Below are 26,255 nucleotides of genomic sequence, written 5' to 3'. Positions count from 1 at the left end.
GGACAAGTAGCTCACTATCTCCGATTTAGTCAAGAAGTTAGACTTATGACGGTGTTGAGAAACGAGCCCCAGGAGAGCAAAAGTCATTTTACTGACGAAGGCTTACTCTCCATGAAGCCTGGGACGGCATGCCATTGCTCTACACGCACCGACGAATTCGGCAACAATAATGTTGCGCCAAAATACGAGTTATCCTTAGGGGTTTGAGCCCAACTTATGTAAATTGGCAACAATATTGGTTGGCAACTTTTGACAAAAAATTGTCAGTTTTTGTCATAAGACAACCGCGTAGCCAGGATTTAAATTTTGAGGGGGTGGTAAGTGCATGCCAAGTGGTGCGCTCTCTAGGGGGGAGGGTGCAGGGAGGGGGAGTTTCCCCCCTCCCGCGCGGAGCGTGAAGTTTTTGATATCTCATCAAATTCAAATCAAAAGAAGGCGTCTCTTGCATCTCTAGTACCCTTATCAACTCAAATAGAGTTGCTGTGATTAAAAAAAATTGTTTTCGAAAGAAATTATGAGCTCCCCCCAAAATGGGGAAAGATTGGAGAATTTGAAATAATTCCTCTTTGAAGCTTAAAACGTTTTATAAAAATAGAGAACATAAATGATATGCCTATCTTGGTCACATCAGATTTGAGTGTAAAAGGTTTATCAACATTAAATTTTGTTAACTCAAGTCGCAAAACAGAGTAGAAAATGGGTATATACAGAAGAAAATAGGCCCTATTCCTTCCTGCTAAAGGCAAACGCTTTGATTTTTAGAAATTTATCTGAAACTTTAACCTGTTCTAATTTTGATATTTCTTAGATTATATATATAGCTCATTTATGAAGAAAAACGAGCTCAAAATGTGAAAGGGATGATGCAAGCTAGAGGAGGGACATTTCCTTTCCCATGCTCGCGAAGCACGGAAACCTCTGTGATTTATTTTGGAAGAAAAAAATTTCGCTCGTATTAAGCGCCTCCTTTTTTTTATTAAGAAAGTTCAGTGATATTCAAAATTTCAATTCAATGACGCAAAACAAGGCAGGAGACGGATGTGCAGCGATATAGAATAAAGCTTAATATCGTACATACTATGGCAACTAGCACGGCACGAATTTATTTCCTCTCCCTTGGAGCAGACACTTTGCCAAAAATTACTTGCTGAAAAGCGGAAGAAAAAATCATTTGGGGACTCGGTAGTGACAGTAATGTTTACCCGCTCCGAACAGAAGAGCCAAAATTTTGTATCAATGCAATATATAAAAAAAATACTTTTCATACTCTACACCCATGTATACTTATAATTTCTGGCAATAATATACGATTTCCACGGCCGGGAAGGGGGAAAACGGAGTAGAGAAAAGGTGTGGGAAACAAAAGGGAATGGCAATTTTGATATTTTTCCCGCGAGGAGCGCGGAAGCAAATTTATAGCATGAAGAGAGAACGTCTCGTTTAGGTTATTCTTTTGACCAAAAAAGAAGGAAAAAACAACAAAAGCTATACCTTTCTTCCCTTTTCTCCTTTTGCTTTTTCTTTTTTTCCTTTTCCTCTTCTTTTTTTTTTTTTTGGGGGGGGGGCGACCGCCCCCACTGCCCCCCTGGCTACGCGCCTGTCATAAGATAACGCTTGAATACATCAAAATATTAAAAGTAGAGGAGCGTTTACTTACATATATGTTATTGTCGCCATCTTGCCATCTTTGCTATCGTAGCCAAAGATACTAGACGCGTATAGAGGGTGACAATATCATGAGCAGTGCCAACTTAGATTTAAAAGAATACTTGCGTCGGCCGATAAATATCGTGAAATCACTTCATAGTATTTTACGACTCATGATATCAGCTGACGCAAGTATTTTTTTTCAAGGCCAAGCCCATAGTTATAACCTTGTTCATTAACGAGTCACATCGGCAAATTGTGTAAAACGGATAGCGGAGCGTTCAACGCTAGCGGGCGCGTACATTTTGCTTATTAATAAAATGACGTCATCCAACCACTGCCGAGAGACAATTTATGAATGAAAATATAGTAAGCATGCGCAGTGCAATCCTTCCATTCCCCCACACAGTATTCCACCAAAACAAGTGTGCAATTCTCTATCACTTCGTACCAAAATCGACCTAGAATTTCACTTTCCTATATTCTATATGAATTATGAAAGGTATTCTCGGAGGATCTATTTTCTCACCGATACCGCACAGGTAAGCAAATTTCGATTACTTCTTGCGTTTCCGTCAAAATCTTACGAATCAGCGTCGATATGGCATCGTGTTCGTTGGAGTCTGTACAGTCTATCGCAACGTGCACAAAGTCAATGGATTTCCGGGTTTCAGAGCGTCGCGTGAATATGCATGAAATTGCAGAGTTTCGATAATTTTCAATCGATACTGGAGTGATCCGATCACGAACCAAGACCATTTCCCGCGTAGACAATGTGACCGGATATCGTTATCGCTATCGATACCAGGCCTTAAATTTTGTCATTTTTAGGGCAAGGCCAGTTTGGCCTTGAAATACCTCATATTTTTTAGGGCACCAAGGCCACTTCAAAGGGCACCAAGGCCAAAATCTTTTTCCAAGAAGGGCATCAAAGGCCTTTTTTTTTCGGTATCCTTTTTTTTAGATGTCAAATGTATTAAAACTTGTACAGGGTGCTACATAACATCTTTTTATTTCTAAATAGTTGGACAATACTTGCCCGAATATATATTTCACTTGCCCCCCAAAAAATATTTCAAAACAGGATATTACCGTTTAAAGGAAAGAATTGCTCTTCTATGGACATGTACCATTGCCTTTTTCCTGTTTTTAACATGAACTGATGTACCTTGTATTTGTAAAATTATATATTTTTTTTCAAAGTGATTTTATCTTGCCGGCCATGACCAAAATTAGTGTGTTGATATGCCATTTGAATGATTTCCTCTCTCATATATTTTCATGTACTTTTGTGACCGTGGCACAAAATAAAAAAGGAATCACTGAAATTAATTATAAAAGAAATGAAGAGAGAAATAAAAATATAAAGAAAGAAAAGGAAAGGAAGGGAGGGTGAACAAATGGGTGAAATAAAGAATGAAGGAGAGAAAGAAAAGAGATGAATGGAGAAGAAAGAAAAAATGTAGGGGAATAATGAAGTAAAGAAAATGAAGGGAAAAAAAACAGTGAAAAGAAAGTTAGAATAAAAGAAGGATGAAAGAAATAATAAAGGAAAGGAAAAAAAAGGTTCCTTCATTCTTAAAAAGAAAAAGAAAGGAAGGGATGATGAATGAATGTTTGAAAGAAATAAAGAGAAAGAAAAAAAGAAGGTAAGAAAAAGACTGAGGATGAATGAAGGAATGAAGGAAGGAAAGAAAAATGTTTCCTTCATTCTTTGAGAAAAAGAAAGAAGACAGGAAGGAAGGGAAAAGCAAAAAGGAAAAAAAAGAAAATAAAGAAAGAATAAATGATAAAAGAGAGGAAGGAGAGAATGAAAAGAGAAGAAAAGAATGGAAGGAGAGAAAGAACAAAAAGAAAAGGGAGAGGAAGGGAAAAGGAAGCAAAGAAAATTTTAAAAGAATGAAGGAAATTTATAAAAAATGAAATTAAAAAGAGAAGGAAAGTATCAAAGAGAAAAAAGTAAAGAAAGAAAGAAGAAAGAAAGAAAGAAAGATAGAAAGAAAAAAACAATGAGGGACATGTAAAGGAAAGAATGAAGAAAATAAATGAACACAGAAAAAAGGGAAGGAAAGCTAGGAAATAATGATAAAGATAGATGGAATGGAAAAGGGAATTCAGAAAAGATAGGACGAAGAGAGAAGGAATGGACAAAAGAAAGAGAAAAAGAAAAAATCAGGAAGATAAGAAAGAATAAGGGAAAGGAAAAGAAAAGGAATGAAAGGAAGGAAAGAATGAAGCGAAGAGAGAGTGAAAGCAAGAAATGAATGAAAGTAGGAAAGAAGAAAGAGTGAGCTAGTGAAAGAAAGAATGAAAAGAAAAAAGGAGAAGGGAGCAAAAAAATTAGGGAAAGAAGAAAGGAAATAAAAGAAGGAAAGTAAAAAAAGGAAGGAAAGAACAAAAAATGAACAGAAAGGATCAGGAAAGAAAGCTAGGAAAGATTTGCAATAAGATAGAACCAAAAAAAAGCAAGCAGGAAGGATAGAAGAAAGGATGAAGAAAAAAGGATAGAAAAGAAAGAAAAATGAAAAGAAAGCAATAAAGAAAGAAATGAAGAAAGAATTAGAGGGAAAAAAATTCAAACTTCAAGCAAAGAAAACAAATGTAATCATCTAACAAAAATCTTACTGATATTTGTTTTTTTTTATAATATATTATTTAAAAATTGTTAGAAAACTGAAATGTATTAGAAACGAATAAAATTTCAAAGTGAAACATTGTCAAACTTAAAAATTAGGTGAAACATCGCGGCATCACCCCTATACAGGCTAGGCATCTCTCTTCCCATTGCCGTGTCTTCTTGTTATCGGCGCGAAGAAGACTCAAAACAAAAGCTGAACTAGACCGCTCCAGTAATGAAAACTCAATAACTTGCTCCTCTGATTACATCACCAAATCATTAATCTGAGAATCCATTGTATGTAATTATAAATATTTCCTGCCGATTTTGTGATTATTTTGTTGGAAAAACTGCTAATCATGTGAGATTGTTCACTTTGCTCAGAGTTTGCAAATCTCCTCCGATAATGCAAGCCTGCCACACACCACACAGGCAGGCAGGCCAGGCCATGTGCAGCAGCTAGTACATGTACACTGCATGCTGACTTTGCGTGTGTGTGTCTGTGTAGATCCAAGAAAATCACGGAAAATGGCTTGCAGTTTGAATTGAGGAAAGTTGTTAACTTTTTTTTTTCTCTCTCTCTTCTGTATTTTTGCTTGTGAAATATGGGAGAACTTTGTAAACCTTAATCTTACACTGAGTAAGGTCATGACCAGTTTTGAAAAAAGGGCACGGCCTTTTTAGCCGTGAATTGATTTTTTTTTGTATGGGCATCACGGCCAGTTATAGGGCTAGGGGTATCGACGGCCTGGCCGTCGATTAATTTATGCCCTGCGATACTTCCACACGCAGTCCGAAGGAATTATTTTGGCGACCACGTAGTCATGTGATCTGCGCGATTGACCAATCAGCGGTCTCCGAATCGCTGTGCGGAGATGGTCTATCCATTGTACAGTCTATGGACGATTTACCACTGTGTGAATGGGCATGACTTGGGTCTGGATTAGACAGCTGGCAGCCGTCTGTTTCGAGGAGTTTTTTTAACATTTTTTTTTAAATTTCTCTTTGTACATGTACACAGACGGCTCGCTATCGTGCAGCCACCATTAGGGAGTTAACAATGCAAAATCCCCCCAACGGGGCTCATCGATTTTTGTCTTTATTTCATAAAATATATAAAAAGAACTGTACCAAAATAAAGATTATTATTCCGTTTTGGCCTGAAATGCACCAGAACGGGGAAAAATAAACTAAAACTTTTAATAAAAGGGGAAAAAACAGTGACTTACTTCGGCTGTCGCGCAACTTCACTTCCCTGTTTCATCCGAACTTAATACATAAACATATGGCCATTGATTCTAGTCTTGAGGACGCAATGATGATGACTTTTAAAATATCATATACTTCTTCATCATTGACGTCTTGAACAGGCCTTCATAAACATGTAAGAGAACGAAGTAAACAAAGATGGATTTCCCTAGGAAATCCATCTTTTCATAACAGAATCGCGTGAAATACGTTTATTTTATTAATTTCTACACCTTCCTACGCCTAATGCGTAGGAAGGTTTAAAAAAATGTTAGATAATAATAATAATAATAATTAGACTTATATCGCGCCAAATCCACTCTGTAGAGTGCTCAAGGCGCTTTTTAATTTTTAATTTTTAATTTCTACACCTTCCTACGCCTAATGCGTAGGAAGGTTTTAAAAAATGTTAGATAATAATAATAATAATAATTAGACTTATATCGCGCCAAATCCACTCTGTAGAGTGCTCAAGGCGCTTTTTAAAAATTATAAAAGAAATTAAGAAGAATTGAACAGAAATGTTTTGAGGTAATGTTTGAAAGTTTCAGAAGTCAAGCACTGTTTCATGTTTTGAGGGAGGCTATTCCATAGCTTAGAGGATGAGTAAACAAATGATCTTTCACCCCAGGTTTTGGAAATTTTGGGGGTAACAAGAGAATTGGAAAAGGAGGAACGTAAGGATCTTGAAAGGGTATAACTTTTGATAAGTGAAATAAGGTACTGGGGAGATGATAAAAATGTAAAAAATAAAGGTTTCTTACCTAACTGATGCTGCGTAGACCCCTCGATCCACATGTAAACAACGGAAATACAATAGCGTCGACCCTTGAACCGCTTATGTATGACGTGCTTCCGGCTAGCAATGTTGTTTTGAAGAAATATAGATAAATATTATTATTTCACAAATACTAAAATTTATTACGTAATTATAATACCAATTATTTATAATTACGTAATAAATTTTAGTATTTGTGAAATAATAATTTTCATCTATAAATTGTTCTTCAAAACGGCATTGCTAGCCGGAAGTACGTCTTACACAAGCGGTTCAAGGGTCGACGCTATTGTATTTCCGTTGTTACATGTGGATCGAGGGATCTACGCAGCATCAGTTAGGTAAGAAACCTTTATTTTTTACATTTTTATCTAACATTTTTTAAAACCTTCCTACGCATTAGGCGTAGGAAGGTGTAGAAATTAATAAAATAAACATATTTCACGCGATTCTGTTATGTAAAGATTGATTTCCTAGGGAAATCCATCTTTGTTTACTTCGTTCTCTTACATGTCTATGAAGGCCTGTTCAAGACGTCACTGATGAAGTATATGACAGGATTTTAAAAGTCATCATCATTGCGTCCTCAAGACTGCATTGATTCCCTGTACAGATCGAGCTAGAACTTTGGTCTCTGTATTTGGTGAGTGGAGCCAACGGAGTTCAGCGGAACAGCCAACATAACAGAGACCGAAGCTTTTGGTCTAGGGTCTGGATATGTTTTGTGAAGTTAGCATTCACTTATGGATGCAAATAATTAAGTCCCCGAGAACCCACCCATAGGTGCATTACCGTCGCCGTGCACAGGATAACCGCTGGCACGGCACTTGCAATAATTTTTTTATTCTTTTGTAAAAATTAGAAATTTATCTACATTTTACATGAAGTAAGCTTTGGATATGAAACTTACCAAACGATATGAAGCCAATTTCAATTCCTCTCTGTCTTTCTGGTACTTTATATCGATGATTTTACTTGATGTCGAAGCAGGCATGCGGCCAATTCGCTGGTTTTCTCTATACGCACAGAGAGGGCGCGCGATATTATTTAATAAACTTGCTTGTTTACGTCAGATCAGCTGTACTGCTGGTTGCGTTCTAGGCGCTCCGCATTTTTTTCGCTGTTCAGCGTTATTTTATGATGTAGCGCCATCAGCGATTATACGTGAGATGCCTGTTGATTTTTTTGGTACAATTTCCTATTATGCGCCGGCGACTTGAATCTAGACTGTTCGATAAGAAAAATTCGCATTTTGATTGTTGTTTGCGTAATTTCCACCGCAGTATTAATTTAAGGATCAGATGGAGTATCTTGGCTGAGATTTGAAGGTAAGCGTTTAAAATCCCTTTTTATGAATATTTTGGAGCATATTTTAAAAATTAATTCAATGAACAGATTTAGATGAATAAATTTAGTATATTGTGAAGATTTTGGCGTGTGTTATATGGTAGTGGATCGTAATACCAAACACTTTTCATGAATTCAATCATATCAAATACATTATTCTCATGAAATTCACCAAACTTTCACCATAAATACACAATTACCTACAAAATATAAATATATGAAAATTTTGCCGAAATCGTTTTTCCTTTTTACAATATAAGCTTCCAATTGGACCCCTCTCCGCATATGAAATATTTTGGTCACTTGAAAAAGGTATCGTATTACCGAACGTGTGTTTTCTATGGAAACGTTGAGAAAACTACAAAATCACTGATGATGAGCTATTTTGACCATATTTTATTATTTTTAGAATATTAAGACTTTGAAAATGTGTTTTTGACCATTTTTCATCATCTTTCTATTCAAGTTCTCTTTGGAAGGATGTCGCAAAATTTTTAGCGTATGAAATTATTTTCTGATGCGTATGATGCACGCGTTCGGTAATACAAGGCCGGTCGGTAATAATACAATCACTCACTATACTTACCGTAAGTGCACTAGTATTCAACCCGTTTGGTGAGTTTCCTCAAATATATAGAAATATAGAATTTACCTGAATTTCAGACCCGTCTATTTCCAAGAGCAAATGCTGGTTATTCTTTTTCCGTTATTTTTTTCTTCAACCAGTTAACTGTGTGCGCGGGCGATCGAATTATACGGCGACGGATTTTGGTACTAGTAGTCTAGTATTGAACCCTTCGGTACTAGTATTCAACCTGGCGATGAAAGATGGCCCTGTTTCTCAATCTGCCCTTGTCCCATCCGACTATGGACTAGACCATTTGAGATGGGACCAAACAGGGAATTAATCAAAGCCAGAGACTTACATAGATCTAGATCTAATTTAGCAATCTAAACCCTTTTGAGATTTGCTATCAATCCTCACTAGGTTGAATACTAGTACCATTCAGTGCAAAAGGCCATCGCCGCATAATTCGATCCTCCGCGCATACAGTCGACAGATTGACAAAGAAAATATCGACAACAGATTACCCTGGAAATAACAAAGGTATGAAATTAAGATAAATTCCCTATTTCTAAATATTTTGGGGAATATGTCAAAATCTTTGAATTATGCCGGGTTGAATACTAGTACCCATAGACAGTAATACGGTATTCTCTCACATTCATGTGATGAATGAAAACGTCAAAATTCATTATGAAATGACATGCGTTGTGCTAACCCAGGGAGCTCCCGCCCGCGCAGCGGGCAGGAGCCCAGGGGCTTACCATGTATTTGACCATAGTCACCGGACTAGGGTGATTTATGGTCTAAATATTTCTCCAAATGAATTGTGAAAACAGAAAGTATACAATTACCACGATTATATGGATGAAGGTCTAACGAGTGGCAGTTTTCTGAGATCTGGGCACAGACTGGAACCTCAAAAAAACGAAAAGTTATCTCCTCTACCCCAGTCTCGATCGGCCATTTTGTTACGATTTTTAACAAAAATGGCCGATCGAAACGGGGGTAGAAGGAGATAACGTTTCGGTTTTTTGAGGTTCCAGTCTGTGCCCAGATCTCAGGAAACTGCCACTCGTTGGACCTTCATCCACATAATCGTGGTAATTGTATACTTTCTGTTTTCACAATTCATTTGGAGAAATATTTAGACCATAAATCACCCTAGTCCGGTGACTATGGTCAAATACACGGTAAGCTCCTGGGCTCCCGCCCGCTGTGCGGGCGGAAGCTCCCTGGGTTAGCGTTGTGCGAGGTTAGTAAGTATTAATAGGGAGTTCGGTGAAAATGCCACTTTCAGAATTTGTATCTGTCTGTGCACCCATGTATAAAACAAATGTGAAGCCATTAAAGGAGGAGGAAAAACCCTATAGAAACCTATACCATGAGAAACTTTGAAGTTTTATGAATAAAATGATGTATAATTCAAGGGCATGCCTTGCCCCGCATACATAGCAGCGCATTGCACTTTTAGAAAAAGTATTATACAGTCCCATTCATTGCATTTTGTGTAAGCTATGAAAACCTACTTTTTTGCTGTAAAAAAATCTGCACATTCTCCCATTTAAACAGAAATATCTCTGTCAATATTTGACATCATGAGTTGATTTATGCACCATTCTTTTTCTTATTTCACAAGCTTTCCAATGGTACCAAATTTGTTGGGATTCCTTCAAGATTTCATAAAGTAACTGTCTCCCCAACTCAAACAAGAGTTTAATTTTCTTTTTGACAGACTTAAAATCTGCATATTTCCCCCTGTAAATTGGAATATCTCCGTCAATATATCAGACAATGAGTTGATTGAGGCATCATTATTTTTCTTATTTCACAAGCTTTCCAATGATATCAAATTTGTTGGGATTCTTCAAGATTTCAAAAAGTCACCGAACTCCCTAGTATTAACCTCGCATGCTTGTGACGTTGTGTGAGTGCCGAGAACCCAGGATTAGACCCTGCCTAGCTATGACTCTAACTCAGTCACTTAGTACTGTGAGTGTTGTTAGTTTGAAGTCACACAGTGCACAGACAGTGCAGACTGCAGTGTCGGTGCACTGCATTGCACTGTCATCAATATAAATACAAACCAAATAAATAGGTACAATGCACAACACACTCTGGCTCTGGGGCCACTCTCTCATCTCAGTCTCAGCTCAGTCACACTCGCATTCGCAAGATTTATTTATGGCTGCCGAACGCGATTCCCACACTCTCCCTTAAACTAAATGACCCTCACCAACATCTGTATCGAACGGTGTTCCTCCAAACAACGGCATCGTGAAAATGATCGAATCTTTATCATAAAAATTTGATTTTTATACACGTTCGACTAGTATGACTGTGACACAACATCAGATGATTAAGGGTATACTGTTTGAAATGCGCATGCGCAAAAGGTCTGACAATGACGTAATCACTGACTTTCTCACTCAATGGAATTGAGGAAGGGCCCAAGGCCATATAATTTTAATTCTTATAATTATTGATTACATTATCATTAGTTTAAAATAATATTGCTACATGTAATATATTATTAGTTATTTTTCAATTATATTGTAGTGGTAATCTCAATACAAAAACACATCGTATATAGTTGATATTTAAAATGATATGAAACTCCTTTCTAACTTTTAATCAAGAAAAATGGCAGAGCCAGAGGGTCGTCGAGGGTTCGGTAATGACTAATTTTAATATATTTGCTGCACCCTTAATCTCATTTCTCTCAGAATGGTGAAAATGTGGATGACGGACAAAAGTTTGGAAACTGTGTGTCGAGTTTCAATGCTTTAGTGTTATACCCATTTCATTTGCAGTATTATCATTACCGTACTTAGGCCAGCTCACTCGACGCGAAGCTAATTGTTGCTTCGATCATGTCGATCCAACAGGCAACACCGAGTCGCCCGACCGGCGCTCCGGCTGAGCTTGTTGAGGAACGGTACCGTACTCGGGAGTTGGTATGCAAAGCGTTATCTTGCACATGATCATAACATAAGCGAGGGGGCCTTGCCCTGGAGGCCGGAGGATGGGCGGGACATGTTCGGGAAGGGGGCCGGGGGGCGCGTTTCCGTTTTACACCCTGGCGAAGGCAATCTCCGCAAATATAGCTAAAAAGCGACTAGTGAAGAGTCTACGTTTGTGTACATTATCAGCTGGGCGCGCACGCGATGCAAAACTTAAAAGTCCGCACCGAAGAAATATGCAGAACATATACAAATGCATGTTCAACACGAACGTTTGCCTTGATCATTTGCCTTTGCCGAATTGCTGGTAATTTGCCCTCTCACTGTCATGGAAGAAGAATAACTTATTCCGTCACCATTGTTGCATGTTGTGGTATGACACTGCATTATTATATGAGTAGGATGTAAAATAGACCTTTTTTTGTTTATTTTTATATGAAAGAAAAGCAATCATTATTATAGGTATATAAGAGTAAGACAATGTTTGTTGATGCATTGTAATGTAAGATTAAGATTCTTACAAGTTTGATGAATATGTGTTCAAATAAAATTTATGTTTTCAGTTGTTGGCAAGAAATTAAACTTTGTTTGATGTAAAGTACTGTAGTTTGAAGATGGTATATTCGGGGCATGCAGGTATAGTGAAAGTCCTAAAAAATGACAAAACTTATCAAAACAGTTAATATGAAAAATATATAAATTTAAGAATCTATTTTCTTTTTATGCCTCCAGTCTACACCATTAATTCAATTCAATTCAATTTATTTTATTGCATTATCAACAGAACAAAGTAATGCATGTGGTCAAAATAGTTACAATGAACTTATCATACAGGCAAAATAAATTGAGGCATGTACAATATATGATATTTATCTATAAGTAACAGTAAGTAACAGAGTATTATATATAAGAAAAATATCATAACCATTATAAAACAAAATTCTGAGAAAATGGAGGGATCCACTAAAAAGCAGTGCTTTTTATCAGGAACACCTGATAACCATGGTATCAGGTGTTCCATAATAAAATCTGTCTGTCTTACCGTAAATGTTACTGCAATAACAGTGATTGGATTTTTTTACTACAGTGAAGTTGCTGGAAGCATCATGTTTTCCATCTGTTTGTGCACCGTTTGTCTGTCCATCTGTTACCAGTTCTCATTATCGCGACAACAGAACAGCTATCATATTGATGAAACTGGAACTTCATTATTTGTTATCCGATTTTGATAAAATTTTCAGCATTTTGCTCTGTGAATTTTACTCTATTTATTAAAATAGAAATATTTTCAGCCTGGACGATCCCTTTAAGGGGAAACTAACTGGACAACACTTTTTATGATTTTGTTGATTATAAATTGCTATACAAGTAGTTTTTACTTTGTTTTCATATTATAATTATAATTAGTTGTAGTGGTGATTATTTTAGTAGTATTATTCAATTAGTATTATTAGTAGTCGTCGTGGTAGTAGTAGTAATAGTACAATAGAGTAGTTAATGTAGTTATATATTATCGATATTATTATAATTTATTATTATTGTTATTATTATTATGATTATAATTATTATTATTATTGTTATGTTTTTATCATGTCGTAGAAGTAGTATACTTTATTATCATTAGCATCATTTTGAAACTGTTATTAATTATTAATTACATAGTTTGTCAATATTATCATGATTACTATTATTATTATTATCACTATTATTATTATTATTGTTAGCGCCATTGTTTTTATGAACAGAATTAGTAGTATAGAAATAGTATAGTAGTAGTACATGTAAGATTATTATTATTATTATTGGTAGTAGTAGTAGTATATTATTAATTATTTATAAGTATTAAATTTTTTTGTTCTTGTTCTTCTTCGCCTTTGACCTTCTTCTTCCAAGTTTTCTTCTTCTTATCATCATCAATATTATCTTTACATGTAAGAATTGTAGTAGTAGTAGTAGTAGTAGTACTAGTAGTAGTAGTATAGTAGTGAGTAGTACTATGATCGAGTGAGTAGTAGTAGTAGTAGTAGTAGTCTATTATCATCATTGTTATAATTAGTCGTAGTAGTAGTAGTAGTAGTAGTAGTAGTAGTAGTAGTAGATAGTCGTTGCAGAAGCAGTATATTGGGATTTTAATTCATCGCTTAGAATCATTTTGAAACAATTTAAAACAACTGGACTTGTATGATGCTGTAGATTCTCCTTCGTTTTGTACTATTGTTATTATTCTTGTCTTAACATTATTATTACTGCTTTCTAAATTAATTTTGGCTACTTTTTTTGCCCGAATTGTAGGTTTTTCACCTCCTTGTGCATCGGGATACAAACGCCACGGCAAAATATGTTCGGATTTAATCCATATGACTGCTCTCTGTACATTAAGTGCCGTGGCCGCGTAGCCACTGAACACTGTGCTATTTTCAGTGGCTGTGTAGATTGCATGCGGTGCAGTGTTATGTGCATATCTAACCAGCGACGTGTGTAGACTCTTCACTAGTCGCTTTGTAGCTATTTTTACGGAAATTGCCTTCGCCAGGGTGTAAAACGGAAACGCGCGGCCGGGGGAGGGGCGGGGAATGGTCATGTTTGCACGTCTGAAGACTGAAATTTGAACTTCACTTTTAGAAATTTAGGCTAGGCTACCGTACTATTAGTATAGTCACGTATATCGTATTGTATTACCGGACACTATTATGATTCCGGACGCGCATATTACTGCGTTCTAAAACAAATTCGTACCGTAAGACTTAAGCAATTCAATTTCTCAGAGCAATACATAGAACAAGATTGCAAAAACAAGGCGAAAAATCCAGCTTTTACCTAATTATCTCTAAAAATGACAGAAAATGCTTAAAATATCATATAACATAGTTTTGTATTAACAATTGATATATTTTCTAACGGAAATATGGGCCTGATTTGCCGAATTTCAATCTCGTCCACTCCTTTGATCGAATGATGAGGTGTGGTGTATTGTGGGTGATCGTCGACGGCTAGTTCTCAAGGTACCAGTGCGCGAGGTTTACCGTGAGTAGAGCCGTCGATCGGCAGCGCATCGATAGAACTTGATGAGCGTCACGTTACGAACGCGAGCATATTATTATTGGAAAGTGCCATGGAACATGCAGCTAACAAGACAAAATAAAATAAGTTATCAAACACGAATTTATTACCAACATCTGCTCAGATTCGATATAAAAAAAAGCAAATAATACTTAGAATTTACTCATGATATGATATAAGAAGAAAAAAATCACAAAAATTTGTTCTTACATCATTATAATCAAGGATATCTTTACCCGTCCGGCGCGCGTCCAGAATCATGATGTAATTTGTCGCGCACGAAAATAATTGTTTTTCGTGGAGGGGTATGCGGCAAGTGCGATGCAAAGAAAATGGTTGGCAAATATAAAATAATTTTATCATATTCATAATTTTCATAATATTTGGAATAGCAAGTGTGAATTTTTCTTGATTGTATTTCCTCTAGTTGTCATTTTAAAAGCACTGAAATAAAGGTGTCCGGCAATAGGATACACTGCCATACGTATTACTTAGTACAGCCCGGTACTAGATAGAGCCGAGACCAAAAGCTTCACACTTCAGACAGTCTCTGTATTTCGGTTGTTCCGCTGAACTACGTTGGCTCCACTCACCAATAGTAATACAATAGTAAAATGTCAGAAATTGTTAAATAAATCCCCAGAAACGACGGTTATTCCTGTCTACTGGAGCCTAACCCAGGGAGCTCCGGCCAGGAGTCCACCGTGCATTTAGACATAGACACGGGACAAGGGTAGATTGTGGTCTCAATCATGCATGTCAATAACTTGGAAAGAAAATTGTGAAAACAGAAATGATGCCCTTATCACGATTATATGGATGAAGGTCTATCGTGTGGCAGTATCCTGACATCGAGGCACAGACTGGAACCTCAAAAAAACGAAAAGTTCTGTCACGATACCTCTCCTACCGTAATTCTTTCAAAATTCATAACAAAATGGCCGATCGAGACTGGGGTAGGAGAGAACTTTTTTCGTTTTTTTTGAGGTACCAGTCTGTGCCTTGATGTCGGGATACTGCCACACGATAGACCTTCATCCATATAATCGTAAGTGCATAATTTCTGTTTTCACAATTTTCTTTCCAAGTTATTGAGACCACAATCTACCCTAGTCCCTGGGTTAACTGGAGCCTAGATATACTTTAGACAAACATCATGAATTTCTAGATCTACTACCGTCTAGGACTAGGTAGGCTAGAAATAAGATCAATCAGTTCAACAAATGCTTTCTTTGCAGGAAATTAAAACTAGATCTAGAGTCTATATTTAAAGGTCAAGTCCACCTCAAAAAAATGTTGAATTGAAGAAATAGAGAAAAATCAAACTAGCATAACACCGAAAAATTCATCAAAATCAGATGGAAAATAAGAAAGTTATGACATTTTGATTAAAGTTTAGTCTTTTCCACAAACACTGTTTTAAATTTGATGATGTCCCTCACTCACTACTAGTAGGAGTGGGCTATAAATGGGTGATTTTTGGTTTTACTGTGGGAACAGTTTTTTTGTGTTCCTTTTACCTTATCTCAACATGAAATGACAATATTTTTTGTCTCGGGTCCGAGAAAAAAGTGTGCCGGGCCAAAATCCAAAATGGCCGCCAAAACCCCCCAAAATCACAGTTTTGGCCACAACTTTTTTATTTGGTGGTCATTTTCTCTGGTTTTGGTGTCTATTCATATGTTTTGGGGGGCAGGCAATTTGTTTTTCCTATAATTAGTACTTTTAAACCGTTATTTGTAGAGTTAAAAGGTAATTATACCTAAATTTTCCCATTTTTGTAGCGTTTTTTTCAGCCAAAAAGTGGGTTTTATCATCCTGGGGTTCTGGGATATAAGATGGTACGAGGTCAACAATAGCAAGCAGCTTCATGTAGCTATATTGCTTTTATTCCTCCACTTTGGGTTTTACGGATATTTGTGAAAAAATCAAATATATCTTATCAAATAAAAGAAAATGTCATTTATCCATAGGGGCTATACGGTGTACAATGCACTGTACATACTACACTGCATATATCCATGCATTGACCACCATGGCATATGACAAGGCCTGTATATAAACAATAGTGTCATAGAAATGAGCTTCAAAGGTTTAGAATTAGATTGTGAATTTGATTCCTTGTCAGCTGATGTACATGGTGAAACCAGCAACGTAAATTACACTTACATGTAAATATCACATACATGTATATATACGTACATCACATTTTTAGCCATATCTTCTTCATTTGGAGGCTTTTTTTTAACCTGGTTCTGGTGTCTAACCGGCCTATGTTTATGGGGTCAGGTAACTACTAGTATCATGGTAACGCTGATCAACAGCCAATCAGAATAAAGGATTGCATGCAAGTTACCATTAAGTTAAGTTAACATAATGGTAAATTTTTATGCAACGGGGCCCAGAATAGCTACAGTGTAAATTACCTCTCTCCGCCCCCTGAATTAGCATATTTGACAAAACATGTCCTCAATTTCTGAGACAAAACATATCTTCAATTTCTGAGGCATCTAATTCTAAACCTGAGAGCTCATTTCTATGACACTATAGTTTATACAAGCCTTGTTATCTGTCATGGGGGCCAATGCATTTATGCAGTGCAGTATGTATATACAGTACATTGTACATATGTATACTGTATAGCCCCAATGGATAATTGACATTTTTTTATTTAATAAGATATATTTCACAAATATCCGTAAAACCCAAAGTGGAGGAATAAAAGCAATATAGCTACATGAAGCTGCTTGCTATTGTTGACCTCGTACCATCTAATATCCCAGAACCCGAGGATGATAAAACCTACTTTTTGGCTGAAAAAAGGCTACAAAAATGGGAAAATTTAGGTATAATTACCTTTTAACTCTACAAATAACGGTTTAAAAGTACTAATTATAGGAAAAACAAATTGCCTGCCCCTCAAAACATATGAATAGACACCAAAACCAGAGAAATTGACCACCAAATAAAAAAGTTGTGGCCAAAACTGTGATTTTGGGGGGTTTTGGCAGCCATTTTGGATTTTGGCCCGGCACACTTTTTTCTCGGACCCGAGACAAAAAATATTGTCATTTCATGTTGAGATACATTACAAGGAATAAAAAAAAACTGTTGTCATATTGAAATTACAAAAAAAGTATTTTTGACCCATGTATAGCCCACTCCTACTACTAGTATTTCTTTTGTTTTTTATTGTTTGAATTGTACATTATTTCATTTTTTACAGATTTGACAATAACAGCCAACTTGACTGAAGCATATAGTATTAAACAAGGCTAATTCCACATAAGGAGAAAATTAGAATATTTCATATGATAAAATACAAAGGAAATAGTGAGTGGATGACATCATCAGTCTCCTCATTTGCATACCGACCAGAATGTACATATAATTATTTTGTGAAATTAAGCAAAACTTTAAAATGTCATAACTTTCTTATTTTACATTTTGGTGAAATTTTCAGTGTTATGTTTGTTAGATTTTTCTCTTGTCATGCAAATCAACTATGTGTTGGGGTGGACTCGTCCTACTTTAATCAATACAATAGTGTGTGAAAGTAAGGATTATTACTGCCCTTGTGGCTTATGTGTTGGGTTTGTGCAGTTAAACTTGTTTTATTTAACTAGAGTCTACATGTACATGTATTATCAAATGATTTAAATTATTTAATAAATTTCATTTCAAATTAGCATTTTACTAAATTTGGCTTATTTTATTTATATAATTATAAGGGTGGTTATCTCGACAAACTTTGATTATAAGTTTTTATGACCACCCAATTTCAATATCGTATTTTGTTATTGTCATTTGTATCTGTTTATTTACTTATTTTACATGTACCTTACTTTCTTGCCTTATTAATTGTTTAACCAGTTATTGTGTGTCCGGACGATCAATTTTAGAAAGTCATTTGGAAAAAATTACTAGCGAAGTTTCATCAAGGAAATATTATAGAGAACAAATAGAAGATGATTTATAAGTTCCATTGAATTCATATTTTTAGTGTAATCCAAAGACAAAAAAAGAAGGCTTCAAAAATATAAAGTATCCGGATACTTGACCCCCCCCCCCCCCATCCTACATTGTATTTGTTATAACTGTATTCTAATCTATACTCTGTATTGATTTTAATTGGAATTGAATAAACCATAGAATTGAATTGAATTGAGATTTATGCTGTAGACATGTGTCCAAAAAGTCAAATAGGTGAGTTGGCCTCAAAAGTTAAACTTAGCGACATCTTCACATTTTCTGGCAGCAAAGTTGATTATCTATTGATGTGACATGTTTCCACTGCTCCTCTCAGAGGCTCAAGCAGTCCTACTCCTAGGTCAGCATGAAGTAGGAAATGCCTATTTTTAGCCACTAGCCCACACAGTATAGCATATAGGGATGGACCAATATGCTTACATGATTTTATTGAGTATTTAAGCCTTATTTTTCACTATTAAGGAAATTTTGAGGTAAGTTTTTATCAATGTCTGTGATAATAATAATAATGCTAATAAAGAACATATTAAGGTAATGCTTTTTAGTAGAAATGCTGTTTCGTTGTCCTACCTTATTTAGTATCTCACACTAGTGCGAGGTTAGTATCAGTATACTAACCTCGCACAAGGAACCGCGTGTGGCAGTGGATTTTTAACTAAAAAGTTAGTGGGTTGCTCATGCTGCGACGCCACTTCTGGCGTCCACAACATAAACAACACACAACTTCTATGGCTTGATGTTTTTTTTATTTAGCAGACGAGAGTCACACAAGACTCAAAGTCTAAGTCTAACTTTCCAACTTACCATACTACAGTTTGCATGTTTTTTGACAATTCCTGAGAAGTGAACAGGTGAATATGGGAACCGCCACCCTATTTCGAACTAAGTGATAAAAAAAATAAAAGTTAGGAGAAGAGTCGGGTTGGGCTGGGCCTTTTTTATGGTGCTGTCGCAAAAAAAACTCTTTCTATGAATATTAGCTGAAAACGCATTTTGTATCGACTTTGTTATACCCAGTTGTTATTTGTCCGAACAATTGATTTTAAACTGCCATTTAATTCATATTTTTTGTGTAATCCAAAGACAAAAACTGCTTCAAAATTTTAAAGTGTCCAGGCACCCCCCCCCCTACATGAAATCATGTTTTTAAGCAATTTTCGGTCCGACGTGCACTTGCATATCTTGTTGCGTAATTTGTAACTGCGTACCTCGGCATCACAAATTTTATCACAAAAGTTGCACAAGATGTGACAATGAAAAGTTTGCGAGTGGCGCGGTCAAAATAATTTGCGCAGTGGTTAAGAAGCCTGACATTCATTATACGAAGTTAAAAAAACAAGCTGAAAATGCAGATGCATCGCCACATAAAACAGAGATAGTAATAATACAATTTTATTCTTTTTATTTTGTTTTTAGCTTGGCAAGAGGATGAGGAATTCCTTAGAAAAGTAGAAGTTGAGGTGCTTATCCCAAAAAAGATGAGGGAGAAAGCAAAACTACGATGTTCAGAGTATGTTGATGGTAAGAAATAACTGTAATAGTTGAAATTTGATTTTTAGCAAATTACAAAAGCAACATATAAAAAGTGAACAGTTATCAATGATGATGGTTCTAACAGCTCCGAACAATTATGAATTTATAATTTGTGATAAGCTACACACAGTTTGCCATTTATCTCTATTTTGTTTGAGTGGTATATTGATCCTTTTCCATGTTTTCTTTAAGTACCCTCAGTCTTCATTATTTAGAGTGATAAACAAATACTCGAAGTAGAAGTTGCATTTTGAAAATAAATCACTTTAGGGAAAATATTGGGGTCTACCGTATAGCGAACAGAACAGTCCTGCAAATGTCCCATGTGTATTATTGATGATATTCATACAGCCTCTAAAATCCGAACTGAATGCATTTCTCCGGCCCAATTATCTGGGGACAAAAGCGGTTGTATTATGTTTATGCATGGGCCGGATACTTTCATTGTATGACATTGGTCTGCGTCCGCCACTGCTCTAAAGTATTATCTGGAATTTCAAAGACCAAAAATATGTAAGATCTTCTATGAGTTTTTTTTAACTGTGACTCGGCATGAGATCACAGACATTGTGTATAATTTACATGCATTTGGGATATATGCATGAGAAAGAGATTTGAGGGGATGAGCAATAGTCCCTTATGCAGGTGTCTCATGCATAAACACATAATGGGTTAGACTTGGCACACGTGGACTGCAAGTGCGCCTAGGCCCCTTGAAAACCAATGACAAGACAGTCGTAACATCGGACAACTACAGAGATTTATAAAATCTTCCTAAACCTTTTTCACAAAAGACAAAATCCTCCCTAGCTATTACATCTCTTCATTTCAGCATTACTAACAAGAGAAAAAGTGGACAATATTTTTTAAATGAAAGTAAGGGGAAGTAGACTAATAGAGGAATAGGGTTGATGATTTCCCTTTCATGAAAAAAATATGAAAGTAATGAAATTGGGTATGATAACAACCAAAGATATGCAATTGTCTTTTACCATTGTTATCAATGTTCAAATAATTGATATCATAGATTTTCAGCATCTATAACTTTGAAATGTTTTTATTTTTTATAATCAGCACATCTTTTTTGTTTACTTTCTGAAAGAAGTGATGATAAAGTAGTTATGTGATTTGTTTTATTGTTTGCTATGACTTTGTAATGATAATGGTAACTTATAAAGCAATCATACCCACCCTGCAGACTATTTATTATTTCCAGTATTATACTTGTCATAAAACAATTGAAAATGTACTGTGAGATGTGGGATAACATTATTATTGCTATTGGATCCTAACCAAGAAACCAGAAGATTTGTAAGTTTGCTTTCATGTGACAAAGAATGAAGTGGAATATATTTTTATGAGAATAATGGGCATTTGTATTAAGCGCTATAGATATAAAAGCGGATTATTATTAGTAGTAGTAGTAGTAACAGTCATATTTTGTCATAATCATGTAGTTCTACATAATGAATATTTCAAAATATATTATTTTATCTTATTTCACCAGAATTCACTAGATGCTGTAAGGAGAAAGGACTGACCATGGCATTTTCATGTCGAAAGGAAAATAGAGCACTAAAGGACTGTATTAGTGGATAGTATGTATTTTCATTATTTATCCAGGCTCTAAGTAGGGAAGGGTTAGGCAGCAACAACACTGTTGTGGGGGGGGGGGGGTGAGAAAGGCTTTGCCTGAAACTCCGCCCCTCTTGATATGAAATCATAATGGTACATACATGTATCTGCTAGCTTGCCTGCTCTTTCAATTTTCTTGGGACACACTCAAGTAAAGTGCATGGTATGGTATCTGGAGAATAATGCAATATTTATGTTCTATAAACATGTTTCTCTACAGTTTTTGGTAATGTGTAATAATAGTCTTGTGTCTGGAGCATTTATAACTTGGTCCTCATCCTTGGATTTTCAAGTGATATGAACCTTGATGTGCTTTTATGTTATAATTGTTAATATCTTGCAGCTACCAGGATAAGGAGTTCTTTGAAATGTGCAAGAAAGAGTATTTAGCTGAAAGGAAGGAATTCAGGGAGACGGGAGTGAGACAGAAGGACAAACAAAAGGCAAAGACAGAAACATCGAGATGATGAGGACAAATCATCCTGCCTTTGTTCGCTTTCTCAAACATTCTTCATGAACTATTCTGTGAGATTTTGGTGGAGTGAATCTTTGCATAGCATTGATGCTTTTAGATGAGCTACAATTATCAAAGCAAAACTGCAATTTGCTTTATTATTCCCAATATGATGATAATGTGAAAAAGATTGAAAGCAGGAAGACTAAATTATATTGTAAGGAAAATAATGATTGCAGATTGCAGCACAAATTTTTCTCTTCTATTTGTATAAAAAAAAGTTTGTTTAAATTCTTTGGTAGTTTATATTTAGATGTCCAAAATACAAGAAAGTTATATATCAGTGTGAGAATAATAAGTACTGATAGTAATAACCAATTGAAGAAAAAAAAAGCAAAAGAAGAAAAGGCATTCCCTCTTCTTTTTTTTTTTTTGGGGGGGGGGCATGTCGGTGATGGAAATGAACAAAGTGATCTCTCCCTAACAATTATCCCAAAACCAATTGCATAAAAAGGTTGCTGAAAAGGTTGTATATGAACAGTCTTATGAAGAAAAATAGAGAGCAATAGATTTAATGGAAATTTTGTTTTTCTTTAAATGAGAATGGAGACTTGTGTACTCTGTTAACTGGATTTTAGAATAAATTGTGTGAGGTGTTGGCTAAACTCCCTTATCAATTGCTCTACATGATATTTCTAAAGCGCCATCATGTGGTTAAGTGTAGATAACAACATTTAAGGGCTACAGGATCATCACCATAATGGAAGAAAAGGTTCCTTTAGGCGGGATAAAGTTGCGTTTATATTTTAACATTTTTCCTGACCGCTTTCCTTGCAAATCCAGGGTGTATCGTATGTACAGTATAGTTTTATAGGGTAATTTCAATCAACCGCGATTATTCTATTGAAATTAGATCAGGGAATCGTATCATAACCCTCATTGGAAAAAGGAATTCTATTATCCATCAAATCAGAATCTGAGCATTTATGTATTTTGCAATATTATCTGGAATCTTTTTTATAAAGTTTCCTTCAATTTATTTGTCTGTGGCATTTATTGTACTATGTGATAACTCTGTTTGCCATCACACATCCAATCATGTGATCACTTAAATGATCATTTATTATGAGCGGGCAATAAGGAGCATCCATGACAGTATTTCATCTTTTCTTACAAAGTCAGTCTGCAAAGCAGGCACATTATTGCCCGTTTCTGAAGTCGAGTTTAACTTAGACCACGATCTAAATCTGTGCTAAAATTATGGGGAGCCAAAAATTCAAAATTTCTGTTTTACTGTTTTGTTTCCTTTTGCTTTCACAAGGCGGAAAAATACTTCAAAATACTTCAGCTATCATTCTCAGACAATTATGAACGATTTGGGTGTCATATGAGTCAATAAATTGGATGTGTATTGTTAGGGATTTGTGCCCCAAATGGCTCTCCATACTTAAACCACAACTATTAACCAGGGTTTGATTTAATCCCGAGTTCAGAATACGGGCCTATGTATTTTTATGTATTCGTACTCTAATTTTTTACTAAAAAAAAGAAAATTGAATATGTTGAAAGTCTTTGATAAAAGAAGAATACATCTGTAAATAATTCTGTGAAAAAAACAATGAATTAAAATGCATAATGTAATGACTAATTATGATTGGATTACAAGAGTGACAATCCATTTGAATTCATTGATCAAGGTTCATGTGAGTTGAAGGGGGAAATTTACCATAGCATTTACTTGGTTTTAATGAAAGCAGAAAAAGAAAATGAAAATATTGATGCAGGTTTATAGAAAATCTGTCAAAGAGTTATGGATATTTTAAGTTTTAATTTTGTGATATCACATGAGTGAACCTGTCCCATATGAATTAAACAAACTTCAAGTTCGTTGAAAATTGCTAAATGATTTTATCAGTGCATTTAATATCAGACTTCTCATTTCATATATGCCTTTCTTCTATGGCAAAAGTACTTGCAGTCACCAGGAACTGTTCAAATATTAGAATTTTTTTTTAATTATTATATTACTCTTAATTAAAAAAATAGAAATTCATAATTATTGTATTCAGATTTTTGTTAAACCTTCATATTTTTTTCTTTCATTAAAACCAACTTATCAGGAGGATGAACTTCCCCTTCAAAATGGAGCATGGAAGGGAGAGAAAGAGAGAGGCACACACACAAATGTGACAGAATGAATAGATACTTGTAGAATTACAGTTTATCTGTGAACATCGTAACTTGGCTGCTTTTAGCACCATTGCAAATCTCTTGAGTGAGAGATTGCACAAGGATAGCTCTCACCATTTGGTGTGACAGCTATAATAATAGACCATCACCAGTTCGTGAAAGTTGTCAGCACTGAACAGTTGTCTCGGACAGTTACCATAGTAACAGTCAGTTGCCTATCAAACCAAGGATTTCCCTGAAAATATCAGCACTGACAACTTGTGTAATTGGTGGTTCAATGATTATTTTCCATAGTGATACACATGGCAGATATTTTAAGTTGAAAAATCACCAATACATGCAATTTTAAGAGGTGTAAGATTTTCTGTTAAATATCCCTACTGAAAGAGGAGAATCTCGGCTTTAAGATGTTACATGACATACTTGAATGTTCCAAACCCTCATCAAAATAACATTGACTACTGTAGAATGTCACTTGAGAGAAAATAAGATTTAAAGTCTATTGAAGCAAACTTACCCTTGTACTATTGTGCAAGGTGACAAAAAGTGGATTAGCACTCATTCCAATTTTTCTACAAGGGGTCATCAAATGGGCTCCAAATTTGCCACACTCATTAGGCACGTCCTGTTCTTGATTACAGAGAAGTTTCAACAATAGACATCATTTACTTTCAATTTATTGGAGTTCAAAATAAGGGGAATTATTTGGTTTGCAAGAAGTAGAATAAATTGCAACATTAAAAAGGCAAAATTATTAACTGTCAAAACAGTGATTAGGGTGTGTTAGGTACATTAATTATTATAGCCCATAGAAAAAAAGACAGTCTAACTAGTAAAATAGAAATAGAGAAACAAAATAGTAAAAATTGAAATTTGACCATTCTAACCAAAGTAACTTTTAAAGCCCCTCTACTGAAAATCACACAGTGCGGCATATTTGTCAGTTTTCACATGCCTGGTCACATTTGCCTCAATAAAATTAAAAAAAACATCAAATGAATAAAATATCTGAACTGCTTTTCTATCTGAAGCTCTCTACCAGTGGCATTTTTTTTGTAGGACATCTACTAATATGCTGTGTAATGTGATCCTGGGAATGTGATGTTTTGATTACACCACAGCCCAGAGAGAAAAGTGTTGAACTTGAGGAAATGGTAAATACATGACAGTTGCCCGTCCTGGTGACAGTCCTACGTCAAAATATACTAAAATTGGAAATTTGGAATTTAATCTTATATTAGTGATCCAAGAATGCCACTTCAGATTAAAGTCTGAATTCAGACTTTTTCAACATATTTTCAGCCATTGAAAACCTTTATTTCATGTAGGAAATGGTTCATTCTAGATGATTTCCATACATGTACTTCTCTACAGTGCGTATCAAAAAAAAGTTTACACTTTGAAAAAATCCTGTAAAATTATACATTTGTAATATCCTGAAGATTTTTCCACATTTTAACATTGGTACAGATCCATTTAAGCAAATGACGATATAACTGTCGAAAAACATTTCCACTTGAGTGAGCACCACTTGAAAAGTTAGTGAAAAATGATTTGCGCAGAACTTTGAAATAGTTATGCGAATAAAAGTAGACTTTAATCATGAAGAACACATGGAATTTAGCTAGTAAAATTGATTTGAAGATATATTTTACCTTTTTTGACTTGTTTACTGCCCAAAACACTTCGAATAGTGCATTTCGCCCCACCACACACCGAGGCCATCGTGACGATATTTGCTTTACACTGAGCTGTGATTTACATGAAATGGCTTAGGCTTGATTTTCATTTTGTTAATCATTGTCCAGCTTGAGAAGTGTGGAGAAACAAGTATTAAATGAAAAATTGAAATGTAAACCCACTTTAAATGATAACTTAGTGAAAAAATGCTGGAGATGTCTGATATAAACTTTTGTTCAGATTCAGTTATGTCCTCAGATCCAGCTGGCACAAAAAGGGTAAAGGTTGTGCTTACTAAGTGTTGAAACTTCAATTTGGGTGGCAAAATTGTTACAAAATGCTTGAACGTATCCGTTTTACTTCAATTGACTAAAGTGCAAGGGAAATTTATGAGAAATGTTTCGCAGGGTAAGTTTGATTTCGCCCTTTCCCCTTGACACGGCGTGAAAACAAGCATTTCTGCGCAAACAGATTTTTGCGAGCTTTACAAAAATGGACAGTGCTCACTCAAGTGTAACATTCTGTCAAAACTTTTACTTTCATTGGAT

The 26,255-nt window shown here is 35.4% G+C and overlaps 2 protein-coding genes across 2 annotated transcripts in view; one reads left to right on the top strand and one right to left on the bottom strand.

The window, feature by feature from the left end:
- The window catches only part of LOC129277571 (signal transducing adapter molecule 1-like), a 30,785-nt gene extending 20,307 nt beyond the window's left edge, over window positions 1-10,478 (bottom strand). The window contains exon 1 of the mRNA XM_064113606.1: window positions 10,439-10,478. Within this exon, the coding sequence (XP_063969676.1) occupies window positions 10,439-10,478 (40 nt within the window). The remainder of the gene's footprint in view (window positions 1-10,438) is intronic.
- A 317-nt stretch (window positions 10,479-10,795) lies between these two features.
- LOC129254413 (COX assembly mitochondrial protein homolog) lies at window positions 10,796-23,488 on the top strand. Its single transcript, XM_064111347.1, has 4 exons — window positions 10,796-10,876; window positions 19,632-19,736; window positions 21,256-21,346; window positions 21,727-23,488. The coding sequence occupies exons 1-4, from the start codon at window positions 10,846-10,848 to the stop codon at window positions 21,848-21,850; spliced, it is 351 nt and encodes a 116-aa protein (XP_063967417.1). The 5' UTR covers window positions 10,796-10,845; the 3' UTR covers window positions 21,851-23,488.
- The last annotated feature ends 2,767 nt before the right edge of the window (window positions 23,489-26,255 follow it).

This window comes from Lytechinus pictus, chromosome 1 (genome assembly GCF_037042905.1).
Source record: "Lytechinus pictus isolate F3 Inbred chromosome 1, Lp3.0, whole genome shotgun sequence".
NCBI classification, from domain to species: domain Eukaryota; kingdom Metazoa; phylum Echinodermata; class Echinoidea; order Temnopleuroida; family Toxopneustidae; genus Lytechinus; species Lytechinus pictus.
The sequence above is the reverse complement of the archived record's forward strand: the minus strand, read 5'-3'. Positions and strand labels throughout refer to the sequence as shown.

Bases quoted from the DNA above. Each gene is read 5' to 3' on its own strand.
- LOC129254413 (XM_064111347.1), top strand. From the start codon at position 10,846: ATGGCAGAGCCAGAGGGTCGTCGAGGGTTCG. The intron at 10,877-19,631 runs GTAATGACTAAT...TTTTGTTTTTAG, and splicing joins AGAGGGTCGTCGAGGGTTCG to CTTGGCAAGAGGATGAGGAA. The intron at 19,737-21,255 runs GTAAGAAATAAC...TTATTTCACCAG, and splicing joins ATGTTCAGAGTATGTTGATG to AATTCACTAGATGCTGTAAG.